General features: G+C 51.1%; 1 protein-coding gene across 1 annotated transcript in view; it reads left to right on the top strand.

Annotated features, from left to right (window-relative positions):
* The window catches only part of LOC144611183 (E3 ubiquitin-protein ligase HUWE1-like), a 231,474-nt gene that overhangs the window by 89,673 nt on the left and 115,825 nt on the right, over positions 1–25,976 (top strand). The window contains 10 exon segments of the mRNA XM_078430236.1: positions 1,643–1,700; positions 4,993–5,169; positions 9,282–9,527; positions 10,164–10,297; positions 11,630–11,742; positions 14,268–14,459; positions 16,646–16,862; positions 18,560–18,682; positions 21,413–21,647; positions 24,022–24,255. Coding sequence (XP_078286362.1) covers positions 1,643–1,700; positions 4,993–5,169; positions 9,282–9,527; positions 10,164–10,297; positions 11,630–11,742; positions 14,268–14,459; positions 16,646–16,862; positions 18,560–18,682; positions 21,413–21,647; positions 24,022–24,255 — 1,729 coding nt within the window.

Here is a 25,976-nt window from a genome sequence, read left to right as displayed (position 1 = left end):
TGGCTTGGTAAATGTAAAAATTGTCCCTAGTGTGTGTAGGATAGTGTTAGTGTGCGGGGATCGCTGGGCGGCGCGGGGTGAGAGAGAAAACAGGAAATTATAGACCAGTTAGTCTGACATCAGTTGTGGGGAAGATGCTGGAGTCAATTACAAAAGACGAAATTGCGGAGCATTTGGATAGCAGTAACAGGATCGTTCCGAGCCAGCATGGATTTACTAATGCTTGACTAATCTTCTGGAATTGTTTGAGGATGTAACTAGGAAAATTGACAGGGGAGAGCCGGTGGATGTGGTGTACCTTGACTTTCAGAAAGCCTTCGACAAGGTTCCACATAGGATATTAATGGGCAAAATTAGAGCACATGGTATTGGGGATAGGGTACTGACATGGATAGAAAATTGGTTGACAGAAAGCAAAGAGTGGGGATAAATGGGTCCCTTTCAGAATGGCAGGCAGTGACTAGTGGGGTACCGCAAGGCTCGGTGCTGGGACCGCAGCTATTTACAATATACATTAATGACTTGGATGAAGGGATTAAAAGTACCATTAGCAAATTTGCAGATGATACAAAGCTGGGTGGTAGTGTGAGCTGTGAGGAAGATGCTATGAGGTTGCAGGGTGACTTGGACAGGTTGTGTGAGTGGGCGGATGCATGGCAGATGCAGTTTAATGTGGATAAGTGTGAGGTTATCCACTTTGGTGGCAAGAACAGGAAGGCAGATTATTATCTGAATGGTGTCAAGTTTAGGAAAAGGGGACGTACAACGAGATCTGGGTGTCTTAGTGCACCAATCTTCAGTCCGTGTACAGTAGGATCCCTCCCACGAAGTTGCAATGCAGTGGTATGTTTTTACTTTTTAATTTAATAAAGACTCGGCTTATACTCGCTGGAATTTAGAAGATTAAGGGGGGATCATATAGAAACTTACACCTGGAATGGCGGATGCAGTATACGAGGGTGCAGGAGTATAGGGGTATCGGAGCAGGGAGGTTCTGCTGCAGTTGTACAGGGCATTGGTGAGACCGCACCTGGAGTATTGCGTACAGTTTTGGTCTCCTAATCTGAGGAAAGACATTCTTGCCATAGAGGGAGTACAGAGAAGGTTCACCAGATTGATCCCTGGGATGGCAGGACTTTCATATGAAGAAAGACTGGATAGACTCGGCTTGTACTCGCTGGAATTTAGAAGATTGAGGGGGGATCTTAGAAACTTAAAAAATTCTTAAGGGGTTGGACAGGCTAGATGCAGGAAGATTGTTCCCAATGTTGGGGAAGTCCAGAACAAGGGGGTCACAGTTTAAGGATAAGGGGGAAGTCTTTTAGGACCAAGATGAGAAAGTTTTCTTTCACACAGAGAGTGGTGAATCTGTGGAATTCTCTGCCACAGAAGATAGTTGAGGCCAGTTCATTGGCTATATTTAAGAGGGAGTTAGATGTGGCCCTTGTGGCTAAAGGGATCAGGGGGTATGGAGAGAAGGCAGGTACGGGATACTGAGTTGGATGATCAGCCATGATCATATTGAATGGCGGTGCGTACAGGCTCGAAGGGCCGAATGGCCTACTCCTGCACCTGTTTTCTATGTTTCTAATTGCTGTTTATTTCCAAAGTTGGACCCCTTTTCTGTTTGTTTATCTTTCAGGGTGGTTGGGACAGAGGAGAGGATACCAATCCCACTCATGGATTACATCCTGAACGTGGTAAGTGACCCATCAGTCAGTCTGAAGAAGGGTCTCGACCCGAAACGTCACCCATTCCCTCTCTCCCGAGATGCTGCCTGACCTGCTGAGTTACTCCAGCATTTTGTGAAGTAAACAAGTCACACCAGCTTCTCGTTCTCACCCAACAAATACGTAACAGAGAGAAAGATAGATCAGAAGAAGGGTCTCGACCCGAAACGTCACCCACTCCTTCTCTCCAGAGATGCTGCCTGACCTGCTGAGTTACTCCAGCATTTTGGGTCTACCTTCGATTTAAACCAGCATCTGCAGTTTTCTTTCCCGAGTCAAATGGAGGTTAGAAACATAGAAAACAGGAGGCCTTTTGAGCCAGCACCACCATTCAATATGATCATGGCCGATCATCCACAATCAGTGCTCCGTTCCTGCTTTCTCCCCATATCCCTTGATTCTGTTAGCCCTAAGTGCTAAATCAAATTCTCTCTTGAAAGCATCCAGTGAATTGGCCTCTACTGCCTTCTGTGGCAGAGAATTCCACAAGTTCACAACTCTCTGGGTGAAAAAGTTCCTTCTCACCTCAGTTTTAAATGGCCTCCCCTTTATTCTTAGACTGTGGCCCCTGGTTCTGGACTCCCCCAACATGGGGAACATGTTTCCTGCATCGAGCCTGTCCAATCCCTTAAGAATTTCATATGTTTCTATAAGATTCCCTCTCATCCTTCTAAATTCCAGTGAATACTAGCCCAGTCAACCCATTCTTTCATCGTATGACAGTCCCGCCATCCCGGGGATTAGCCTGGTGAACCTACGCTGCACTGCCTCAATAGCAAGGATGTCCTTCCTCAAACTAGGAGGCCAAATCCGCACACAACCTCCCCACATCCACTTTATCCAGGCCCTCCAATATTCAAGTTTCAGTGAGGTCCCCACTCATCCCTCTAAACTCCAGCGAGTACAGGCCCAGTGCCTTCAAACGCTCCTCGTGCGTTAACCCGATCATCTTGGTAAATCTTTCTTGGCGGCACGGTAGCGCAGCGGTAGAGTTGCTGCCTCACAGCGCCGGAGACCCGGGTTCGATCCCGTCTGTACGGAGTTTGTACGTTCTCCCCGTGAACTGCGCGGGCTTTCTCCGAGATCTTCGGTTTCCTCCCACACGCAAAGACGTGCGGGCAGGTTGGTTAATTGGCTTTGCGTACGTGTAAATTGTCCCTGGTGTGTGTGGGATAGTGTGAGCGTGCGGGGATCGCCGGTCGGCGCGGTCCCGGTGGGCCGAAGGGCCTGTTTCCGCGCTGTATCTCTAAAACTAAAAATGAAGACTAAACACCTTCTCCACATCCACCCTAACCAGGCCTGTCTTTGGTGTGAATCAGCATCCGTGGCTCCCTCGACCAAAGATACTAGAGGAACAAGATAGACCACTCGACCCTTTGTCACGGCGCCATTTTAGTAGGCAGAAACTTGCAGAGGCATTTGACAAGAAAAATAACAAAAATCTGTGAATTGATAGATGAGATATATTCTGCATTTTAATGGCATCATCACACATGCTGTTTCCCCAAAACACTGACTACACTGCGAGAGGCATAGTGAATGGAGGGTTTTGCTTACTAAAATGGCGGACGTTACGCTCCTTTGCGTACTACACTTCAGACTAGACTCCGTACTAGACCCCTGGATCCTAGACTTGTTAGCACTTGATGCCTCTCCCAACCTGACCAAAATTGACAATATCTTTCCTGTAACACGGTGGCCAGAACTGAACACAATACTCTAAATGCAGTCTCACCAACATCTTAGACAATAGACAACAGGTGCAGGAGGAGGCCATTCGGCTTTTTGAGCCTGTACGCACCGCCATTCAGTGTGATCATGGTTGATCGTCTACAATCAGTAACCCGTGCCCAACTTCTCCCCATATCCCTTGATTTCACTAGCCCCTAGAGCTCTATCTAACTCTCTCTTAAATCCATCCAGTGATTTGGCCTCCACTGCCCTCTGTGGCAGAGAATTCCACACATTCACAACTCTCTGGGTGAAAAAGGTTTTCCTCATCTCAGTCCTAAATGGCCGACCCCTTATTCTTAGACCGTGTGGCCCCTGATTCTGGACTCCCCCAACATTGGGAACATTTCTCCTGCATCTAGCTTGTCCAGTCCTTTTATAATTTTATACGTCTCTATCAGATCCCCCTCTCATCCTTCTAAACTCCAGCGAATACGAGCCCAGTCTTTTCAATCTTTCCTCATATGACAGTCCCGCCATCCCAGGGATCAATCTCGTGAACCACCGCCTCAATAGCAAGGATGTCCTTCCTCAAATTAGGAGACCAAAACTGTACACCATACTCAAATTAGGAGACCAAAACTGTACACCATACTCAAATTAGTAGACCAAAACTGTACACAATACTCCAGATGTGGCCTGAACAACTGAGTCCTCTTGCTTGCGTTTATCGTTGCCTCTACAGGCCCACCACTGATGCCCTGGCAACTGGTAGTGTAGGAAAATAACTGCTGATGCTGGTACAAATCGAAGGTATTTATTCACAAAATGCTGGAGTAACTCAGCAGGTCAGGCAGCATCTCGGGAGAGAAGGAATGGGTGACGTTTCGGGTCGAGACCCTTCTTCAGACTGATGTCAGGGGGGCGGGACAAAGGAAGGATATAGGTGGAGACAGGAAGATAGAGGGAGAACTGGGAAGGGGGAGGGGAAGAGAGGGATAGAGGAACTATCTAAAGTTGGAGAAGTAGATGTTCATACCGCTGGTCTTACACTGGAATTTAGAAGGATGGGAGGGGATCTTATTGAAACATATAAGATTATTAAGGGATTGGACACGTTAGAGGCAGGAAACATATTCCCAATGTTGGGGGAGTCCAGAACCGGGGGCCACAGTTTAAGAATAAGGGGTCGGCCATTTAGAACGGAGATGAGGAAAAACTATTTCAGTCAGAGAGTTGTGAATCTGTGGAATTCTCTGCCTCAGAGGGCAGTGGAGGCCAATTCTTTGAATGCATTCAAGAGAGAGCTAGATAGAGCTCTTAAAGATAGCGGAGTCAGGGGGTATGGGGAGAAGGCAGGAACGGGGCACTGATTGTGAATGATCAACCATGATCACATTGAATGGCGGTGCGTACAGGCTCGAAGGGCCGAATGGCCTTCTCCTGCACCTATTTTCTATGTTTAAGTATCGGCGATTTCGACGGAGTGGTCCATCTTGCTCCTCTAGTATCTTTGCTTCTGACGCAGTCGATAATAGTTGTTCTCGTCATCCGCTGATTTCCCGCCTCTTTTTTTTTTTAACCTCAAAAGATGAAGTTCGTCGAGTCGATCTTGAGCAACAACACCACGGACGACCACTGCCAGGAGTTTGTGACACAGAAGGGGTTGCAGCCGCTCGTCTGCATCCTGGGACTTCCAAACCTTCCCATCGACTTCCCCACATCGGCTGCCTGCCAGGCCGTGGCAGGAGTCTGCAAGTCCATTCTGGTAGGTTGCGCAGAAATCGGTGTTGGACTGGGAGAAACTTGCCCCCCTGGTTCGGCTCAAATTCTGTAAAATTTGTCCCTAAACCCGGTCCCTGATGAGTACAAAGTGCGTGGAAATAAGACGCACAGGGCCCCTAGTTGTACAGGGCCCTAGTGAGACCGCGCCTGGAGTACTGTGTGCGGATTTGGAAGCATGCAGGTACAGCAGGGAGTGAAGAAAGCCAATGGCACGTTGGCCTTCATGACAAGAGGAGTTGAGTATAGGAGCAAAGAGGTCCTTCTGCAGTTGTACAGGGCCCTAGTGAGACCGCACCTGGAGTACTGTGTGCAGTTTTAGTCTCCTAGTTTGAGTCTAGGAGCAAAGGGGTCCTTCTGCAGTTGTACAGGGCCCTAGTGAGACCGCACCTTGAGTACTGTGTGCAGTTTTGGTCTCCAAGTTTGAGTATAGGAGCAAAGAGGTCCTTCTGCAGTTGTACATGGCCCTAGTGAGACCGCACCTGGAGTACTGTGTGCAGTTTTGGTCTCCAAATTTGAGGATGGATATTCTTGCTATTGAGGGCGTGCAGCGTAGGTTCACTAGGTTAATTCCCGGAATGGCGGGACTGTCGTATGTTGAAAGACTGGAGCGACTAGGCTTGTATACACTGGAATTTAGAAGGATGAGAGGGGATCTTATCGAAACGTATAAGATTATTAAGGGGTTGGACACGTTAGAGGCAGGAAACATGTTCCCAATGTTGGGGGAGTCCAGAACAAGGGGCCACAGTTTAAGAATAAGGGGTAGGCCATTTAGAACAGAGAAGAGGAAAAACCTTTTCGGTCAGAGAGTTGTAAATCTGTGGAATTCTCTGCCTCAGAAGGCAGTGGAGGCCAATTCTCTGAATGCATTCAAGAGAGAGCTAGATAGAGCTCTTAAGGATAGCGGGGTCAGGGGGTACGGGGAGAAGGCAGGAACGGGATACTGATTGAGAATGATCAGCCATGATCACATTGAATGGCGGTGCGTACAGGCTCGAAGGGCCGAATGGCCCCCTCCTGCATCTATTGTCTAAGACGTTGGTGAGACCGCATTTAGAGTATTGTGTTCAGTTCTGGTCACCGTGTTACAGGAAAGATATTGTCAATTATGGTCAGGTTGGGAGAGGCATCAAGTGCTAACAAGTCTAGGATCCAGGGGTCTAGGCTTGTATCCACTGGAGTTAGGCTTGTATCCACTGGAGTTAGGCTTGTATCCACTGGAGTTAGGCCTGTTTCCACAGGAGTTAGGCCTGCATCCACTGGAGTTAGGCTTGTATCCACTGGAGTTAGGCTTGTATTCACTGGAGTTAGGCTTGTATCCACTGGAGTTAGGCCTGTTTCCACAGGAGTTAGGCCTGCATCCACTGGAGTTAGGCTTGTATCCACTGGAGTTAGGCTTGTATTCACTGGAGTTAGGCTTGTATCCACTGGAGTTAGGCTTGTATCCACTGGAGTTAGGCTTGTATCCACTGGAGTTAGGCTTGTATTCACTGGAGTTAGGCTTGTATCCACTGGAGTTAGCTTATATCCACTGGAGTTAGGCTTGTATTCACTGGAGTTAGGCTTGTATCCACTGGAGTTTAGGCTTGTATCCACTGGAGTTAGGCTTGTATTCACTGGAGTTAGGCTTGTATTCACTGGGAGTTCGGCTTGTATTCACTGGAGTTAGGCTTGTATCCACTGGAATTTAGGCTTGTATCCACTGGAATTTAGGCTTGTATTCACTGGAATTTAGAAGGATGAGAGGGGATCTTATAGAAACATATAAAATTATAAAAGGACTGGACAAGCTAGATGCAGGAAAAATGTTCCCAATGTTGGGCGAGTCCAGAACCAGGGGCCACACAGTCTTAGAATAAAGGGGAGGCCATTTAAAACTGAGGTGAGAAGGAACTTTTTCACCCAGAGAGTTGTGAATTTGTGGAATTCTCTGCCACAAGAGGGCAGTGGAGGCCAAATCGCTGGATGGATTTAAGAGAGAGTTAGATAGAGCTCTAGGGGCTAGTGGAATCAAGGGATATGGGGAGACGGCAGGCAAGGGTTATTGATTGTGGACAATCAGCCATGATCACAATGAATGGCGGTGCGTACAGGCTCGAAGGGCCGAATGGCCTCCTCCTGCACCTATTTTCTATGTTTCTATGACGTGCAGGTGTATAGTTCCTTGAAGGTGGAGTCGCAGGTAGATCAGGTGGTCAAAAAGGCTTTTGGCACATTGTCCTTCATCAGTCAGAGTATTGAGCGTAGAAGCTGGGAGGTCATGTTGCAGTTGTACGAGACGTTGGTGAGACCGCATTTAGAGTATTGTGTTCAGTTCTGGGCACCGTGTTATAGGAAAGATGTCGTCAAGCTTGAAAGGGTTCAGAAAAGATTTACGAGGATGTTGCCAGGACTAGAGGGTGTGAGCTACAGGGAGAGGTTGAGCAGGCTGGGTCTCTATTCCCTGGAGCGCAGGAGGATGAGGGGCGATCTTATAGTGTACAAAATCATGAGGGGAATAGATCGGGTAGATGCACAGAGTCTCTTGCCCAGAGTCGGGGAATCGAGGACCAGAGGACACAGGTTTACGGTGAGGGAGGAAAGATTTAATAGGAACCTTGTAAATCTTCTCTGCGCTCCGCAAGTCTTTTCCACCTTGACGACATTTTTCGTACAACTGGGCGCAATACTCCAAATGTCTGAAGAAGGGTCTCGACCCGAAACGTCGCCCATTCCTTCTCTCCAGAGATGCTGCCTGACCCGCTGGGTTACTCCATCGTTTTGTGTCGATATCTTCGCAATGTGGCCTCACCAAAGAGAGATTTCAGTTTAGTTTATTCACAAAATGCTGGAGTAACTCAGCAGATCAGGCAGCATCTCGGGAGAGAAGGAATGGGTGACGTTTCGGGTCGAGACCCTTCTTCAGACTGATGTCGGGGGTGGGACAAAGGAAGGATATAGGTGGAGACAGGAAGATAGAGGGAGATCTGGGAAGGAGGAGGGGAAGAGAGGGACTGGGGAGCTATCTGAAGTTGGAGAAGTCGACGTTCATACCACTGGGCTGCAAACTGCCCAGGCGAAATATGAGGTGCTGTTCCTCCAATTTGCGGTGGCCTCACTATGGCACTGGAGGAGGCCCATGACAGAAAGGTCAGACTGGGAGTGGGAGGGGGGGTTGAAGTGCTGAGCCACCGGGAGATCAGTTTGGCCAATGCGGACCGAGCGCAGGTGTTGAGCGAAGTGATCCCCGAGCCCGCGCTTGGTTTCGCCGATGTAAATAAGTTGACATCTAGAGCAGCGGATGCAATAGATGAGGTTGGAGGAGGTGCAGGTGAACCTTTGTCTCACCTGGAAAGACTGTTTGGGTCCTTGGATGGAGTTGAGGGGGGAGGTAAAGGGACAGTTTATTGTCACGTGTACTGAGGTACGGTGACAAGCCTTTGTTGCGTGCTAACCCAGTCAGCGGAAAGACTGCACATGATTGCAATCGAGCCATTTACAGTGTACGGATACACCGATCAGCCAAAACATTACAACCACTGACAGGCGAAGTGAATAACATTGGTTATCTTGTTACAATGGCACCTGTCAAGGGGTGGGATATATTAGGCAGCAAGTGAACAGTCAGTTATTGAAGTTGACGTGTTGGAGAAATGGGCAGTCGTAGAGACCTGAGCGACTTTGACAAGGGCCAAATTGTTCTGGCCAGACGACTGGGTCAGAGCATCTCTGAAACGGCAAGGCTTGTGGGGGGCTCCCGGTCAGCAGTGGTGAGTACCGACCGACAGTGGTCCGAGGAGGGACAAACCACAAACCGGCGACAGGCAGGGTGTTGGGCGCCCAAGGCTCATCGATGCGCGAGGGCAACGAAGGCTATCCCGTCTGGTCCGAGCCGACAGAAGGTCGACTGTGGCACAAGTCACGGGAAATGTTAATGGCGGTCACGGGAGGAATGTGTCACAATACACAGTGCATCGCACCCTGCTGCGTATGGGGCTGCACACGGAGGACCAACAGCATATTAGGCGGGCGAGTGTAATGTTTTGGTTGATCGATGGAAAGATGCATAAGGGAAGCGGTGGCCTGGCTGATTTCTCTCTTCCTCCTCTGTCTCAGACGTTGTCTCACGAGCTGAAGATGCTGCAGGAAGGCCTGGTCCAGCTGGACACCATCTTGTCTTCGCTGGAGCCTCTGCACCGGCCCATCGACACCCCGGGCGGCTCGGTGCTGCTGCGGGAGCTGGCCAACGCCGGCAACGTGCCGGACGCCACGCTCTCCGCCCAGGCCACGCCGCTGCTGCACGCCCTGACCGCCGCGCACGCCTACATCATGATGTTCGTGCACACCTGCCGCGTCGGACAGGTGAGGCTCCTCGAACGCACGCCGATTCCTGACCCTCGCGGCACTTTTATATTCCCCGCCAAAAATCATCGAAGTCAACTAGTGCAATAATACACACGATATAATAGATGCAGGAGGAGGCCATTCGGCACTTCGAGCCTGTACGCACCGCCATTCAATGTGATCACGGCTGATCATTCTCAATCAGTACCCCTTTCCTACCCTCTCCCCATACCCCCTGACTCCGCTATCCTTTAGAGCTCTATCCAGCTCTCTCTTGAATGCATTCAGAGAATTGGCCTCCACTGCCTTCTGAGGCAGAGAATTCCACAGATTCACAACAAAGTTTTTCCTCATCTCCGTTCTAAATGGCCGACCCCTTATTCTTAAACTGTGTGGCCCCTGGTTCTGGACTCCCCCAACATTGGGAACATGTTTCCTGCCTCTAACGTGTCCAAACCCTTAATAATCTTATACGTTTCGATAAGATCTCCTCTCATCCTTCTAAATTCCAGTGTATACAAGCCTAGTCGTTCCAGTCTTTCAACATATGACAGTCCTGCCATCCCGGGGGCCTAGTCTCTCGACGGTGGCCATCACGGTGAACGCACACACTCATTTCAGGGCCTGACGGTTTTCCGCCCCCTCTTGTTTCAGAGTGAAATCCGTTCGATATCCGTGAACCAGTGGGGCTCGCAGCTCGGCCTGAACGTCCTGAACAAACTCAGCCAGCTCTACTGCTCGCTGGTGTGGGAAAGCACCGTGCTCCTGTCACTCTGCACGCCAAACAGGTGAGCCTCGCCAAAGAGAAGTGTAAAGCAGGGGCTAAAATGGACGCCTGGTCTCGCTCGGTCTCCTCTTCAAATAGGCGTCGCCGTTTCACACAGTTTATTGTCACGTGTAGATCAATTGGTGAGACCACACCTGGAGTATTGCGTACAGTTTTGGTCTCCTAATCCGAGGAAAGACATTCGTGCCATGGAGGGAGTACAGAGAAGGTTCACCAGATTGATTCCTGGGATGGCAGGACTTTCATATTAAGAAAGACTGGATAGACTGGGCTTGTACTCGCTGGAATTTAGAAGACTGAGGGGGGATCTTATAGAAACTTACAAAATTCTTAAGGGGTTGGACAGGCTAGATGCGGGAAGATTGTTCCCGATGTTGGGGAAGTCCAGAACAAGGGGTCACAGTTTAAGGATAAGGGGGAAGTCTTTTAGGACCGAGATGAGAACGTTTTTTTCCACACAGAGAGTGGTGAATCTGTGGAATTCTCTGCCACAGAAGGTAGTTGAGGCCAGTTCATTGGCTATATTTAAGAGGGAGTTAGATGTGGCCCTTGTGGCTAAAGGGATCAGGGGGTATGGAGAGAAGGCAGGTACGGGATACTGAGTTGGATGATCAGCCATGATCATATTGAATGGCGGTGTGTACAGGCTCGAAGGGCCGAATGGCCTACTCCTGCACCTAGTTTCTATGTTTCTATGATCGGGTAGACGCGCAGAGTCTCCTGCCCGGAGTCGGGGAATCGAGGACCAGAGGGCATGGTTGAAGGTGAGGGAGGAAAGATTTAACACGAAACCTGAAAGATAGCACGGTGGCGCAGCGGTAGAGTTGCCGCCTTACAGCGAATGCAGCGCCGGAGACTCAGGTTCGATCCTGACCACGGGCGCCGTCTGTACGGAGTTTGTACGTTGACCTGCGTGGGTTTTCTCCGAGATCTTCGGTTTCCTCCCACACTCCAAAGATGTACAGGTATGTAGGTTAATCGACTGGGTAAATATTTAAATTGTCCCTAGTGTGTGTAGGATAGTGTTAATGCGCGGGGATCGCTGGGCGGCGCGGACTCGGTGGGCCGAAGGGCCTGTTTCCGCGCTGTATCTCTAAAAGAAAAATCTAAAAACTGCGCACAGTACTGCAGGTGGGGTCTCACCAGGGCCCTGTACAACTGCAGTAGGACCTCCTTGCTCCTAAAGTCAAATCCTCTCGCAATGAAGGCCAACATGCCAGGCCGTTCTGCCCACCGTAGCCATGGCCAACATGACACACATTTGGCGGCCTTCACAGCCGGAGGTTCTGTTTGGGGACGGCATGGGCTTGGCTAACCGTCCGCTCTTGTTCAGTCTGCCCGCAGGCTGCGAGTTTGGCCAGGCCGACATGCAGAAGCTGGTGCCCAAGGAGGAGAAGCCCGCAGCTGCCGCCACGCCTGGGTCGACCTCGGGAGGGAAGAGAGCAGGTAAGCCCTCGTCCAGGTGCGCCAGGTACGCCCACGTGCGGCTCCCACAGCGCCTCGTAGAAGTCCCGACCCGAGACGTCAACTATCCGCATTTTCCAGAGATGCTGCCCGACCCGCTGAGTTACTCCAGCACTTTGTACCTGTCCACGTTCTCCACAGAGATGCTGCCCGACCCGCTGAGTTACTCCAGCACTTTGTACCTGTCCACCTTCTCCACAGATGCTGCCTGACCCGCTGAGTTACTCCAGCACTTTGTACCTGTCCACGTTCTCCACAGAGATGCTGCCCGACCCGCTGAGTTACTCCAGCACTTTGTACCTGTCCACGTTCTCCACAGAGATGCTGCCCGACCCGCTGAGTTACTCCAGCACTTTGTACCTGTCCACGTTTTCCATTAATGCTGCCTGACCCGCTGAGTTACTCCAGCACTTTGTACCTGTCCACGTTCTCCAGAGATGCTGCCTGACCCGCTGAGTTACTCCAGCACTTTGTACCCGTCCACCTTCTCCAGAGATGCTGCCTGACCCGCTGAGTTACTCCAGCACATTAGACAATAGACAATAGGTGCAGGAGTAGGCTATTTGGCCCTTCGAGCCTACACTGTGATCACGGCTGATCATCCACAATCAGTATCCCGTTCCTGCCCTCTCCCCATACCCCCTGACTCCGCTATCATTAAGAGCTCTATCTAACACTCTCTTGAAAGCATCCAGAGAATTGGCCTCTACTGCCTTCTGAGGCAGAGAATTAAACAGATTTACAACTCTGAGTGAAAAAGTTCTTCCTCATCTCCGTTCTAAATGGCCGACTCCTTATTCTTAAACTGTGGCCCCTGGTTCTGGACTCCCCCAACATCGGGAACATGTTTCCTGCCTCTAATGTGTCCAATCCCTTAATAATCTTATATGTTTCGATAAGTTCCCCTCTCATCCGTCTAAATTCCAGTGTATACAAGCCTAGTCGCTCCAGTCTTTAAACATACGACAGTCCCGCCATCCCGGGGATTAACCTGGTGAACCTACGCTGCACGCCCTCAATAGCAAGAATGTCCTTCCTCAAATTAGGAGACCAAAACTGCATACAGTACTCCAGACGTGCAGGTGTGTAGGTTAATTGGCTTGGTAAATGTAAAAATTGTCCCTAGTGGGTGTAGGGTTGTGTTAATGTGCGGGGATCGCTGGTCGGTGCGGACTCAGTGGGCCGAAGGGCCTGTTTCCGCGCAGTATCTCTAAACATCCTTGCTGAAGAAGAAGGGTCTCGACCCGAAACGTCGCCCATTCCTTCTCTCCTGAGATGCTGCCTGACCCGCTGAGTTACTCCGGCGTTTTGCGAATAAATACCTTCGATTTGTACCAGCATCCTCAGTTATTTTCTTACACTAAACATTCTCGCTAGCCTCCACACCCTTGAGTGTGGAGTTTGGATTTCTCCGCGATGGGGTGGGCAAAAAGGCGGGAAGTGTTCGGAAGCCCCTCGAAGGCCCAAGCCAGTGCTATCTTGGATGAAGGGATTAAAAGTACCATTCGCAAATTTGCAGATGACACAAAGCTGGGTGGTAGTGTGAACTGTGAGGAAGACGCTATGACGTTGCAGGGTGACAGGTTGTGTGAGTGGGCGGATGCATGGCAGATGCAGTTTAATGTGGATAAGTGTGAGGTTATCCACTTTGGTGGTAAGAATAGGAAGGCAGAGTATTATCTGAATTGTGTCAAGTTAGTACAACGAGATCTGGGTGTCCTTGTTCATCAGTCACTGAAAGGAAGCATGCAGGTACAGCAGCCAGTGAAGAAAGCCAATGGAATGTTGGCCTTCATAACAAGAGGAGTTGAGTATAGGAGCAAAGAGGTCCTTCTGCAGTTGTACAGGGCCCTAGTGAGACCGCACCTGGAGTACTGTATGCAGTTTTGGTCTCCAAATTTGTGGAAGGATATTCTTGCTATTGAGGGCGTGCAGCGTAGGTTCACTAGGTTAATTCCCGGAATGGTGGGACTATCATATGTTGAAAGACTGGAGCGACTAGGCTTGTATACACTGGAATTTAGAAGGATGAGAGGGGATCTTATCGAAACGTATAAGATTATTAAGGGGTTGGACGCGTTAGAGGCAGGAAACATGTTCCCAATGTTGGGGGAGTCCAGAACCAGGGGCCACACAGTTTAAGAATAAGGGGTCGGCCATTTAGAACTGAGATGAGGAAAAACTTTTTCAGTCAGAGAGTTGTGAATCTGTGGAATTCTCTGCCTCAGAAGGCAGTGGAGGCCAATTCTCTGAATGCATTCAAGAGAGAGCTAGATAGAGCTCTTAAGGATAGCGTAGTCAGGGGGTATGGGGAGAGGGCAGGAACGGGGTACTGATTGAGAATGATCAGCCATGATCACATTGAATGGCGGTGCGTACAGGCTCGAAGGGCCGAATGACCTCCTGCATCTGTTGTCTATTGTCTAACCCGGCTTCCGCCCTTCTCCCCCCCCCCCCCCCCCCCCACCCCCCCCCCCCCCCCCCTCCCCTTGTTGTTCGTCGGCCAGAAGCGGAAATGGAGGCGACGGCTGGCGGCGTGGAAACGTCAGCCCAGGGCCTGCTGGAGGGCATTAACCTGGACGGCGATACCCTAGCCCCCATGGAGACCGACGAGCCCAGCACCTCCGACCCCAAGGGCAAGTCCAAGATCACCCCGGCCATGGCTGCAAGGATCAAGCAGATCAAGCCCTTGCTATCAGGTGAGCGGCCCTTATCCAGATACTGAAACTCTCGTTTGTTTGTGACTGAACTCCAGCCAAAACGGTACGCGATAGCGCCACAATTTTAGGCCCACCTTACTCGCCATTGTCACTTTAGTGATAATGCAACTAGTTTTAGGTTTGGGCCCAACTGGTCCACTTTGTCTAGCCTAGATACTAAAACTCTCGTTTGTTTGTGGCTGAACTTCGGCCAAAACGGTACACGATAGCGCGACAATGTTAGGCCCACCTTGCTCGCCATTGTCACTTTAGTGATAATGCAAGTAGTTTTATTGAAATCGGTGTTATATTTTTAAAGTTATTCACATTTTAAAGTTTAAAAGGAGGTGGGGGGGGGGGGAGTGGGGAGAAGGGAGAGGGGAGGGGGGGTTGAGGAGAGGGGTGGATGGCAGGGTGGTGCACCAATGCAGGAGAGGTTTGGGCCCAACTGGTCCACTTTGTCTAGTCTAGATCCTAAAACTCTCGTTTGTTTGTGACTGAACTCCAGCCAAATCGGTACACGATAGCGCCACAATTTTAGGCCCACCTTGCTCGCCATTGTCACTTTAGTGACAATGCAAGAAGTTTCATTGAAATCGGTGTTATATATTTAAAGTTATTCACATTTTAAAGTTTAAATCTATCTCCTAGGGAGGGAGGGAGGGGGAGGAAGGGAGAATAAGGGGGATGGAGGAGGGAGGGAGGGGGGAGGATAAGAGGGATGGAGGGGGAAGGGATGAGGGGGAGAGGGGAGGGAGGAGAGAGGAGTGAGAATAAGGGGGAGGGGAGGGGGGAGAAGGGAGGGAGAGGGAGGAAGGGGATAAGGGGGATGGAGGGAGGAGGGAGGGAGAGGGGGAGGGAGGAGAGAGGAGGGAGAATAAGGGGGAGGGGAGGGGGGAGAAGGGAGGGAGGGAGAGGGAGGAAGGGGATAAGGGGGATGGAGGGAGGGAGAGGGAGGAGAGAGGAGGGAGAATAAGGGGGAGGGGAGGGGGGAGAAGGGAGGGAGGGAGAGGGAGGAAGGGGATAAGGGGGAGGGAGAGGGGGAGAGAGGAGGGAGAATAAGGGGGAGGGGAGGGGGGAGAAGGGAGGGAGGGAGAGGGAGGAAGGGGATAAGGGGGATGGAGGGGAGGGAGTGGGGAGGATAAGGGGGAGGGAGGAGAGAGGAGGGAGGGAGGGGTGGGGAGGGAGGGGGGAGATAAGGGGGATGGAGGGGGAAGAGATGAGGGGGAGAGAGGAGGGAGGGGTGGGGAGGGGAGGGAGGATAAGGGGGATGGAGGAGGGGGAGGAGAGAGGATAAGGGGATGGAGGGAGGAAGGTGAGGGGAAGGGGAGTAGGGAGGGAGGGGCAGGAGAGAGGATAAGGGCGATGGAGGGGGAAGGGATGAGGGGAGGGAGAGAGGAGGGAGAGGGAGATGGAGGGGGGAAGGGATGAGGGGAGGGAGGAGGGAGAATAAGGGGGAGGGGAGGGAGAGGGAGGGGGAAGGAGAGGGAGGGGGAAGGATAAGGGGGATGGAGGGTGAAGGGATGAGGGGAGGGGGATGGAAGGAGGGGGGTGGGGATGGGGGAGGAGGGAGGATGGAGGGATGAGGGGAGAAGGGAGGGGGAGGGAGGAGAGAGGAGGGAGAGGGGGATGGAGGGGGAAGGGAGGGGTGGAGGAAGGGATGAGGGGAGAAGGGGGGAGGGAGGGAGGGGATAAGGGGGATGGAGGGAGGAGGGGAGGAGGGAGGGGGATGGAGAGGAGGGGAGGGGAGGGAGGGAGGAAGGATAAGGGGGATGGAGGGGGAAGGGATGAGGCGAGGAGGAGGGAGGGGGAGAGAGGAGGAGGAGTCGGAATATGGGTCTCGACCCGAAACGTCACCCATTCCTTCTCTCCAGAGATGCTGCCTGACCCGCTGAGTTACTCCAGCATTTTGTGATACCTTCGATTTGTACCAGCATCTGCAGTGGTTTTCCTAGGCCATTGGGTCCCATTAAGTCTGCTCTGCCATTCATTTGCTATGGTACTGACTTCAGCTGCCACTACCCTCTGGAGAGCGAGACGCCATTTTATCGCTGGCGTTTAATGCCTCTCTTCTCTCCCTCCTCCCCCTCTCTCAGCGTCCACTACCCTCTGGAGAGCAGCAGACGCCATTTTATCGCTCGCATTTAACGCCTCTTCTCTTCTCTCCCTCCTCCCCCCTCTCTCAGCGTCCTCGAGACTGGGCCGGGCGCTGGCCGAGCTGTTCGGCCTGCTGGTCAAGCTGTGCGTGGGATCGCCGGTGCGCCAGAGACGGAGCCACCACCCGGCCAACACCACCACGGCCCCGACGCCGGCGGCACGAGGGACGGCCTCGGCTCTCACCAAACTCCTGACCAAAGGGCTGTCCTGGCAACCGCCCCCCTACACGCCCACTCCCAGGTTCAGGTAGGTCCCAAGTTAGGAGAATGGGACGTACAACGAGATCTGGGTGTCCTAGTGCATCGGTCACTGAAAGGAAGCATGCAGGTACAGCAGGCAGTGAAGAAAGCTAACGGCATGTTGGCCTTCATGACAAGAGGAGTTGAGTATAGGAGCAAAGAGGTCCTTCTGCAGTTGTACAGGGCCCTAGTGAGACCACACCTGGAGTACTGTGTGCAGTTTTGGTCTCCAAATTTGAGGACAGATATTCTTGCTATTGAGGGCGTGCAAAGTACGTTTACTAGGTTAATTCCCGGAATGGCGGGACTGACATATGTTGAAAGACTGGAGCGACTGGGCTTGTATACACTGGATTTTAGACGGATGAGAGGGGATCTTATCAAAACATATAAGATTATTAAGGGGTTGGACACGTTAGAGGCAGGAAACATGTTCCCAATGTTGGGGGAGTCCAGAACCAGGGGCCACAGTTGCTATTGAGGGCGTGCAGCGTAGGTTCACCAGGTTATAGACAATAGACAATAGGTTGGCCTCCACTGCCTTCTGAGGCAGAGATTTCCACAGATTCACAACTCTCTGACTGAAAAAGTTTTTCCTCATATCAGTTCTAAATGGCCGACCCCTTATTCTTAAACTGTGGCCCCTGGTTCTGGACTCCCCCAACATTGGGAACATGTTTCCTGCCTCTAACGTGTCCAACCCCTTAATAATCTTATACGTTTCGATAAGATCCCCTCTCATCCTTCTAAATTCCAGTGTATACAAACCTAGTCGCTCCAGTCTTTCAACATATGACAGTCCCGCCATTCCGGGAATTAACCTAGTAAACCTACGCTGAACGCACTCAATAGCAAGAATATCCTTTCTCAAATTTGGAGACCAAAACTGCACACAGTACTCCAGGTGCGGTCTCACTGGAGGTTAATTCCCAGGACTGTCATATGTTGAAAGACTGAAGAAGGGTCTCGACCCGAAACGTCACCCATTCCATCTCTCCTGAGATGCTGCCTGACCCGCTGAGTTACTCCAGCATTTTGTGAATAAATACCGTCGGAGCGACTCGGCTTGTACACACTGGAATTTAGAAGGATGACAGGGGATCTTATTCAAACGTATAAGATTATTAAGGGGTTGGACACGTTAGAGGCAGGAAACATGTTCCCAATGTTGGGGGAGTCCAGAACCAAGGGCCACACAGTTTAAGAATAAGGGGTCGGCCATTTAGAACGGAGATGAGGAAAAACTTTTTCAGTCAGAGAGTTGTGAATCTGTGGAATTCTCTGCCTCAGAAGGCAGTGGAGGCCAATTCTCTGAATGCTTTCAAGAGAGAGCTGGATAGAGCTCTTAAGGATAGTGGAGTCAGGGGGTATGGGGAGAGGGCAGGAATGGCGGTGCTGGCTCGAAGGGCCGAATGGCCTCCTCCTGCACCTATTGTCTATTGTCCTGCCCGACCCGCTGAAAAATCTCTTCCAGATACGCCGACTTTGAAGAACAAAATGTGCAGGAAATGCCGGCACGGACTAACCACAAACAGTTCGTGTGTTAGGGTTTATGGGAAGAAGGCAGGAGAATGGGGTTAGGGGGGAGAGATAGGTCAGCCATGATTGAATGGCGGAGTAGACTCGATGGGCCGAACGGCCTGATCCCGCTCCTTTCCCTTATCCCTCATGACTCACGCGTGCTCTCTCCCCTCTTCTGCTCAGGTTGACGTTCTTCATTTGCTCGGTGGGATTCACATCGCCCATGCTGTTCGACGAGAGGAAGTATCCGTACCACCTGATGCTGCAGAAGTTCCTTTGTTCCGGAGGGCACGACGCCCTGTTCGAGTGAGTATGCCCGCCCGCCCGCTCGGGAGGGTGGCAAAGACCAGCGACTCGGCTTACGAGGGCAGTCTCGGTGGCGCAGCGGTAGAGTTGCTGCCTTACAGCGAAACCTACGCTGCACGCCCTCAATAGCAAGAATATCCTTCCTCAAGAATATCCTTGTGTACTTGAATATCCTTATGGGCGGCACGGTAGCGCAGCGGTAGAGTTGCTGCTTTATAGCGAATGCAGCGCCGGAGACTCAGGTTCGATCCTGACTACGGGTGCTGCACTGTAAGGAGTTTGTACGTTCTCCCCGTGACCTGCGTGGGTTTTCTCCGAGATTTTCGGTTTCCTCCCACACTCCAAAGACGTATAGGTATGTAGGTTAATTGACTGGGTAAATGTTAAAAAAAAATTGTCCCTAGTGGGTGTAGGATAGTGTTAATGTGTGGGGATCACTGGGCGGCACGGACTTGGAGGGCCGAAAAGGCCAGTTTCCGGCTGTATATATATGATATGATATGATACACTGGAATTTAGAAGGATGAGAGGGGATCTTATCGAAACGTATAAGATTATTAAGGGGTTGGACACGCTAGAGGCAGGAAACATGTTCCCAATGTTGGGGGAGTCCAGAACCAGGGGCCACACACAGTTTAAGAATAAGGGGTCGGCCATTTAGAACGGAGATGAGGAAAAACTTTTTCAGTCAGAGAGTTGAGAATCTGTGGAATTCTCTGCCTCAGAAGGCAGTGGAGGCCAATTCTCTGAATGCATTCAAGAGAGAGCTAGATAGAGCTCTTGAGGATAGCGGAGTCAGGGGGTATGGGGAGAAGGCAGGAACGGGGTACTGATTGAGAATGATCAGCCATGATCACATTGAATGGCCTACTCCTGCACCTATTGTCTATTGAATGCCGCGCCGGAGACCCGGGTTCCATCCCGACTGTACGTTCTCCCCGTGACCTGCGTGGGTTTTCTCCCGAGATCTTCGGTTTCCTCCCACACTCCAAAGACGTGCAGGTTTGTAGGTTAATTGGCTTGGTAAATGTAAAAATCGTCCCTAGTGGGTGTAGGATAGTGTTAATGTGCGGGGATCGCTGGCCGGCGCGGACCCGATGGGCCGAAGGGCCTGTTTCCGCGCTGTATCTCTAAACTAAACTACTGAGTTACTCCAGCGTTTTGTGATGCCTTCGATTTGTACCAGCACCTGCAGTTATTTTCCTACAAAACTAAACGACTTCCTTTGAAGGCGTAGGACGTTCGGCAGTTCCTCCAACAACTCTCACCCCCCACCCCCAACAACTCTCACCAACTTCTAAAGATGCGCCGTAGAAAGCATTTTATCGGGACGCATCACCACACGATTTGGGTACAGCTCCATCCGAGACCGCAAGAAATTGCAGAGAATTGTGGACGCAGCCCAGACCATCACACACACAAACCAACCTCCCTTCCATCGACTCCATCTACACCTCACGCTGCCTCGGCAAGGCCAGCAGCACAATCAAGGACCAGTCTCAATAGACAATAGGTGCAGGAGGAGGCCATTCGGCCCTTCGAGCCTGTACGCACCGCCATTCAATGGGGTCACGGCTGATCATTCTCAATCAGTACCCCGTTCCTGCCTTCTCCCCCTGACTCCGCTATCCTTAAGAGCTCTATCTAGCTCTCTCTTGAATGCATTCAGAGAATTGGCCTCCACTGCCTTCTGAGGCAGAGAATTCCACAGATTCACAACTCTCTGACCGAAAATGTTTTTCCTCATCTCCATTCTAAATGGCCGACCCCTTATTCTTAAACTGTGGCCCCTGGTTCTGGATTAAACTGTGGCCCCTAGTTCTGTCCTGCGCTCCATGGAATAGAGGCCCAGCCTGCTCAACCTCTCCCTGTAGCTCACGCCCTCTAGTCCCGGCAACATCCTCGTAAATCATCTCTGCTCCCTTTCCAGTGTGAAGCTTTTGGGTTACACAGGAATGGGAAAGCTGGCGTGACTATCTGAGAAGGAATGGGTGACGTTTCGGGTCGAGACCCTTCTTCGGGCAACATGTTGTGCTGACCGGATAATAACAGAAGTCTTACACCTGGATAATGAGCCAAAAACTTTATTAACCACATCGCACGCACGACCCCCACGCCTGCATGTTTTGGTCTCCTAATCTGAGGAAAGACATTCTTGCCATAGAGGGAGTACAGAGAAGGTTCACCAGATTGATTCCTGGGATGGCGGGACTTTCATATGAAGAAAGACTGGATAGACTCGGCTTGTACTCGCTGGAATTTAGAAGATTGAGGGGGGATCTTATAGAAACTTACAAAATTCTTAAGGGGTTGGACAGGCTAGATGCAGGAAGATTGTTCCCGATGTTGGGGAAGTCCAGAACAAGGGGTCACAGTTTAAGGATAAGGGGGAAGTCTTTTAGGACCGAGATGAGAACCTTTTTTTTTCACACAGAGAGTGGTGAATCTGTGGAATTCTCTGCCACAGAAGGTAGTTGAGGCCTGTTCATTGGCTATATTTAAGAGGGAGTTAGATGTGGCCCTTGTGGCTAAAGGGATCAGGGGGTATGGAGAGAAGGCAGGTACGGGATACTGAGTTGGATGATCAGCCATGATCATATTGAATGGCTGTGCGTACAGGCTCGAAGGGCCGAATGGCCTACACCTGCACCTATTTTCTATGTTTCTATGAGTACTTGTAGTAGTATGAAGTCTAACGTCCTTGTCCGTTCTCTACTCCTTGACCGCCAGGACGTTCAACTGGGCCCTCTCGATGGGAGGCAAGGTGTCGGTCACGGAAGGCCTGGAGCACACCGAGCTGCCGGACGGCACGGGCGAATTCCTGGACGCCTGGCTCATGCTGGTGGAGAAGATGGTGAATCCCACCACCGTGCTGGAGTCTCCGCACTCCCTGCCCGCCAAGCCCCTCGGCGGACAGAACTTCCCGCAGTTCAGCGCGCTGCGTTTCCTTGTGGTCACCCAGAAGGTAGGGTCACGGCACGAGACCCGGTGTGGGGGGGGGGGGGGTGCGCCGTGAGGGGGGGGGGGGGGAGGAGGAGGGAGGGAGGGAGGGAGAGGACAAAGGAGAAACACACAAAATGGTGGAGTAACACAGCGGGACAGGCCACTTAGTTTCCAATAGACACAAAATGGTGGAGTAACTCAGCGGCTTAGTTTCCGATGATGGACGCAAAATGGTGGAGTAACTCAGCGGCTTAGTTTCCGATGATGGACATAAAATGGTGGAGTAACTCAGCGGGACAGGCCGCATCTAAGTTTACGATGATGAACACAAAATGGTGGAGTAACTCAGCGGCTTAGTTTCGAAGATAGGCACAAAATGGTGGAGTAACTCAGCGGGACAGGCCGCATCTAAGTTTACGATGATGAACACAAAATGGTAGAGTAACTCAGCGGCTTAGTTTCGAAGATAGACACAAAATGGTGGAGTAACTCAGCGGGACAGGCCACAACTAAGTTTACAATGATAGACACAAAATGGTGGAGTAACTCAGCGGGACAGGCCGCATCTTAGTTTACGATGATAGACACAAAATGATGGAGTAACTCAGCGGCTTAGTTTCCGATGATGGGCACAAAATGGTGGAGTAACTCAGTGGGACAGGCCGCATCCTAGTTTCCGATGATGGGCACAAAATGGTGGAGTAACTTAGCGGGACAGGCCCCATCTACGTTTACGATGATGGGCACAAAATGGTGGAGTAACTCAGCGGCTTAGTTTCCGATGATGGACACAAAATGGTGGATTAACTCAGCGGCTTAGTTTCCGATGATGGACACAAAATGGTGGAGTAACTCAGCGGCTCAGTTCCGAAGATAGACACAAAATGGTGGAGTAACTCAGCGGGGCAGGCCACAACTAAGTTTACAATGATAGACACAAAATGGTGGAGTAACTCAGTGGGAGAGGCCACATCTAAGTTTACGATGATGGGCACAAAATGGTGGATTAACTCAGCGGACAGGCCGCATCTTAGTTTCCGATGATGGACACAAAATGGTGGAGTAACTCAGCGGGACAGGCCACATCTTAGTTTCCGATGATAGACACAAAATGGTGGAGTAACTCAACGGCTTAGTTTCCGATGATGGCCACAAAATGGTGGAGTAACTAAGCGGCTTAGCTTCCGATGATGGACACAAAATGGTGGAGTAACTCAGACAGGCCGCATCTTAGTTTCCGATGATGGGCACAAAATGGTGGAGTAACTTAGTGGGACAGGCCGCATCTTAGTTTCCGATGATGGACACAAAATGGTGGAGTAATTCAGCGGCACAGGCCACATCTACGTTTACGATGATGGGCACAAAATGGTCGAGTAACTCAGTGGGACAGGCCGCATCTTAGTTTCCGATGATGGACACAAAATGGTGGAGTAATTCAGCGGCACAGGCCACATCTACGTTTACGATGATGGGCACAAAATGGTGGAGTAACTCAGTGGGACAGGCCGCATCTTAGTTTCCGATGATGGACTCAAAATGGTAGAGTAATTCAGCGGCACAGGCCACATCTTAGTTTACGATGATGGGCACAAAATGGTGGAGTACTTTGAAATGCACTAAAAGAGGCTTGAAACTAGTAATTTTGTGTGTACATTTTCAAAATGTTTCCAATTTTTTGACCCTGTTGTGCGCCTCACGCAAGCGTTCGGCTCTGTGTCTCTTTTTTTGTTTTTTTACCTCATTCACATGCCTGGGAATGGCGCTACTCGTGGCTCATGGTTTTACAGACAATAGGTGCAGGAGGAGGCCATTCGGCCCTTCGAGCCAGCACCACCATTCAATGTGATCATGGCTGATCATCCACAATCAGTACCCCGTTCCTGCCTTCTCCCCTGACTCCGCTATCATTAAGAGCTCTATCCAACTCTCTCTTGAAAGCATCCAGAGAATTGGCCTCCACTGCCTTCTGCGGCAGAGAATTCCACAGATTCATAACTCTCTGAGTGAAAATGTTTTTCCTCATCTCAGTTCTAAATGGCCTACCCCTTATTCTTAAACTGTGGCCCCTGGTTCTGGACTCCCCCAACATTGGGAACGTGGTTCCTGCCTCTAACGTGTCCAACCCCTTAATAATCTTATATGTTTCGATAAGATCCCCTCTCATCCTTCTAAATTCCAGTGTATACAAGCCTAGTCGCTCCATCTAGCTCCCTCTTGACTGCATTCAGAGAATTGGCCTCCACTGCCCTCTGAGGCAGAGAATTCCACAGATTCACAACACTCTGACTGAAAAAGTTTTTCCTCATCTCATTTCAAAATGGCCGACCCCTTATTCTTAAACTGCATCCGCCCACTCACCCTAACTTGACACCATTTCTCGCCCTGTTTCCCAGGCCGCCTTCAACTGCATCCGGAACCTGTGGAACCGCAAGCCGCTGAAGGTGTACGGCGGCCGAATGGCAGAGTCGATGCTCGCCATCCTGTGCCACATCCTGCGCGGCGAGCCGGTGATCCGTGAGCGCCTCTCCAAGGAGAAGGAGGGCAGCCGGGCCGAGGAGGAAGGGCCGCAGGAGGAGGGGGCGGCGCCGAGGAGGGAGCCCCAGGTCAACCAGCAGCAGCTCCAGCAGGTGAGGGGGCCGCTCGGCCTAGCGAATAGGTGCAAGAGGAGGCAAATCGGCCCTTCAATGGCTGTGCTTGCTGGAAGGCCCCAATGGCCTCCTCCTGCACCTGTTTTAGAAACATAGAAAATAGGTGCAAGAGGAGGCCATTCGGCCCTTCAATGGCGCTGCTTGCTGGAAGGCCCCAATGGCCTCCTCCTGCACCTGTTTTAGAAACAGAAAATAAGTGCAGGAGGAGGCCATTGGGCCCTTCGAGCCTGTACGCACTGCCATTCATTGTGATCATGGCTGATCATCCACAATCAGTAACCCGTGCCTGCCTTCTCCCCATATCAATAGACAATAGGGTGCAGGAGGAGGCCATTTGGCCCTTCGAGCCTGTACGCACCGCCATTCATTGTGATCATGGCTGATCATCCACAATCAGTAACCCGTGCCTGCCTTCTCCCCATATCAATAGACAATAGGTGCAGGAGGAGGCCATTTGGCCCTTCGAGCCTGTATGCACCGCCATTCATTGTGATCATGGCTGATCATCCACAATCAGTAACCCATGCCTGCCTTCTCCCATACCCCCTGACTCCGCTATCCTTAAGAACTCTATCTAACTCTCTCTTGAGTGCATTCAGAGAATTGGCCTCCACTGCCTTCTGTGGCAGAGAATTGCACAGATTCACAACTCTCTGGGTGAAAAAGTTCCTTCTCACCTCAGTTTTAAATGGCCTCCCCCTTTATTCTAAGACTGTGTGGCCCTGGTTCTGGACTCCCCCCAACATTGGGAACATTTTTCCTGCATCTAGCTTGTCCAGTCCTTTTATAATTTTATACGTCTCTATAAGATCCCCTCTCATCCTTCTAAACGCCAGTGAATACAAGCCCAGTCTTTCCAATCTTTCCTGATATGACAGTCCCGCCATCCCGGGGATCAATCTCGTGAACCTATGCTGCACTGCCTCAATTACAAGGATGTCCTTCCTCAAATTAGGAGACCAAAACTGCACACAGTACTCCAGGTGTGGTCTCACCAGGGCCCTGTACAACTGCAGAAGGACCTACAAGGAAACAATGATGAAATGCCGAGGTTTTATAATCTTATCTTCTAAATCTTATCTCATAAACGTCTACAAAATCATGAGAGGAATAGATCGGGTAGAGGCACAGTCTCTGGCCCAGAGTAGGGGAATAGAGGACATAGGTTTAAAGTGAAGGGGAAAAGATTGAATAGGAATCTGAGGGGTAACTTTTTCACAGGTGTATGGAACGAGCTGCCGGAGGAGGTAGTTGAGGCTGGGACTATCCCAACGTTTAAGAAACAGTCGGACAGGTACATGGATAGGACGGGTTTGGAGGGATGTGGGCCAAACGCGGGCAGGTGGGACTAGTGTAGATGGGGCATGTTGGCCGGTGTGGGGCAGGTGGGACTAGTGTAGATGGGGCATGTTGGGCGGTGTGGGCAGGTGGGACTAGTGTAGATGGGGCATGTTTGCCGGTGTGGGCAGGTGGGACTAGTGTAGATGGGGCATGTTGGGCGGTGTGGGCAGGTGGGACTAGTGTAGATGGGGCGGGGGTGGGGTGCTTCATTGAAACTTGAATAGTGAGCGGCGTGGATAGAGTGGGTGCGGAGTGGATGTTTCCACTAGTGGGAGAGTCTGGGACCAGAGGGCACAGCCTCAGAATTAAAGGACATTCCTTGAGGAAGGAGATGAGGAGGAATTTCTTTAGTCAGAGGG

This window comes from Rhinoraja longicauda, chromosome 39, assembly GCF_053455715.1.
Source record: "Rhinoraja longicauda isolate Sanriku21f chromosome 39, sRhiLon1.1, whole genome shotgun sequence".
Taxonomy (NCBI): domain Eukaryota; kingdom Metazoa; phylum Chordata; class Chondrichthyes; order Rajiformes; family Arhynchobatidae; genus Rhinoraja; species Rhinoraja longicauda.
The sequence above is the reverse complement of the archived record's forward strand: the minus strand, read 5'-3'. Positions and strand labels throughout refer to the sequence as shown.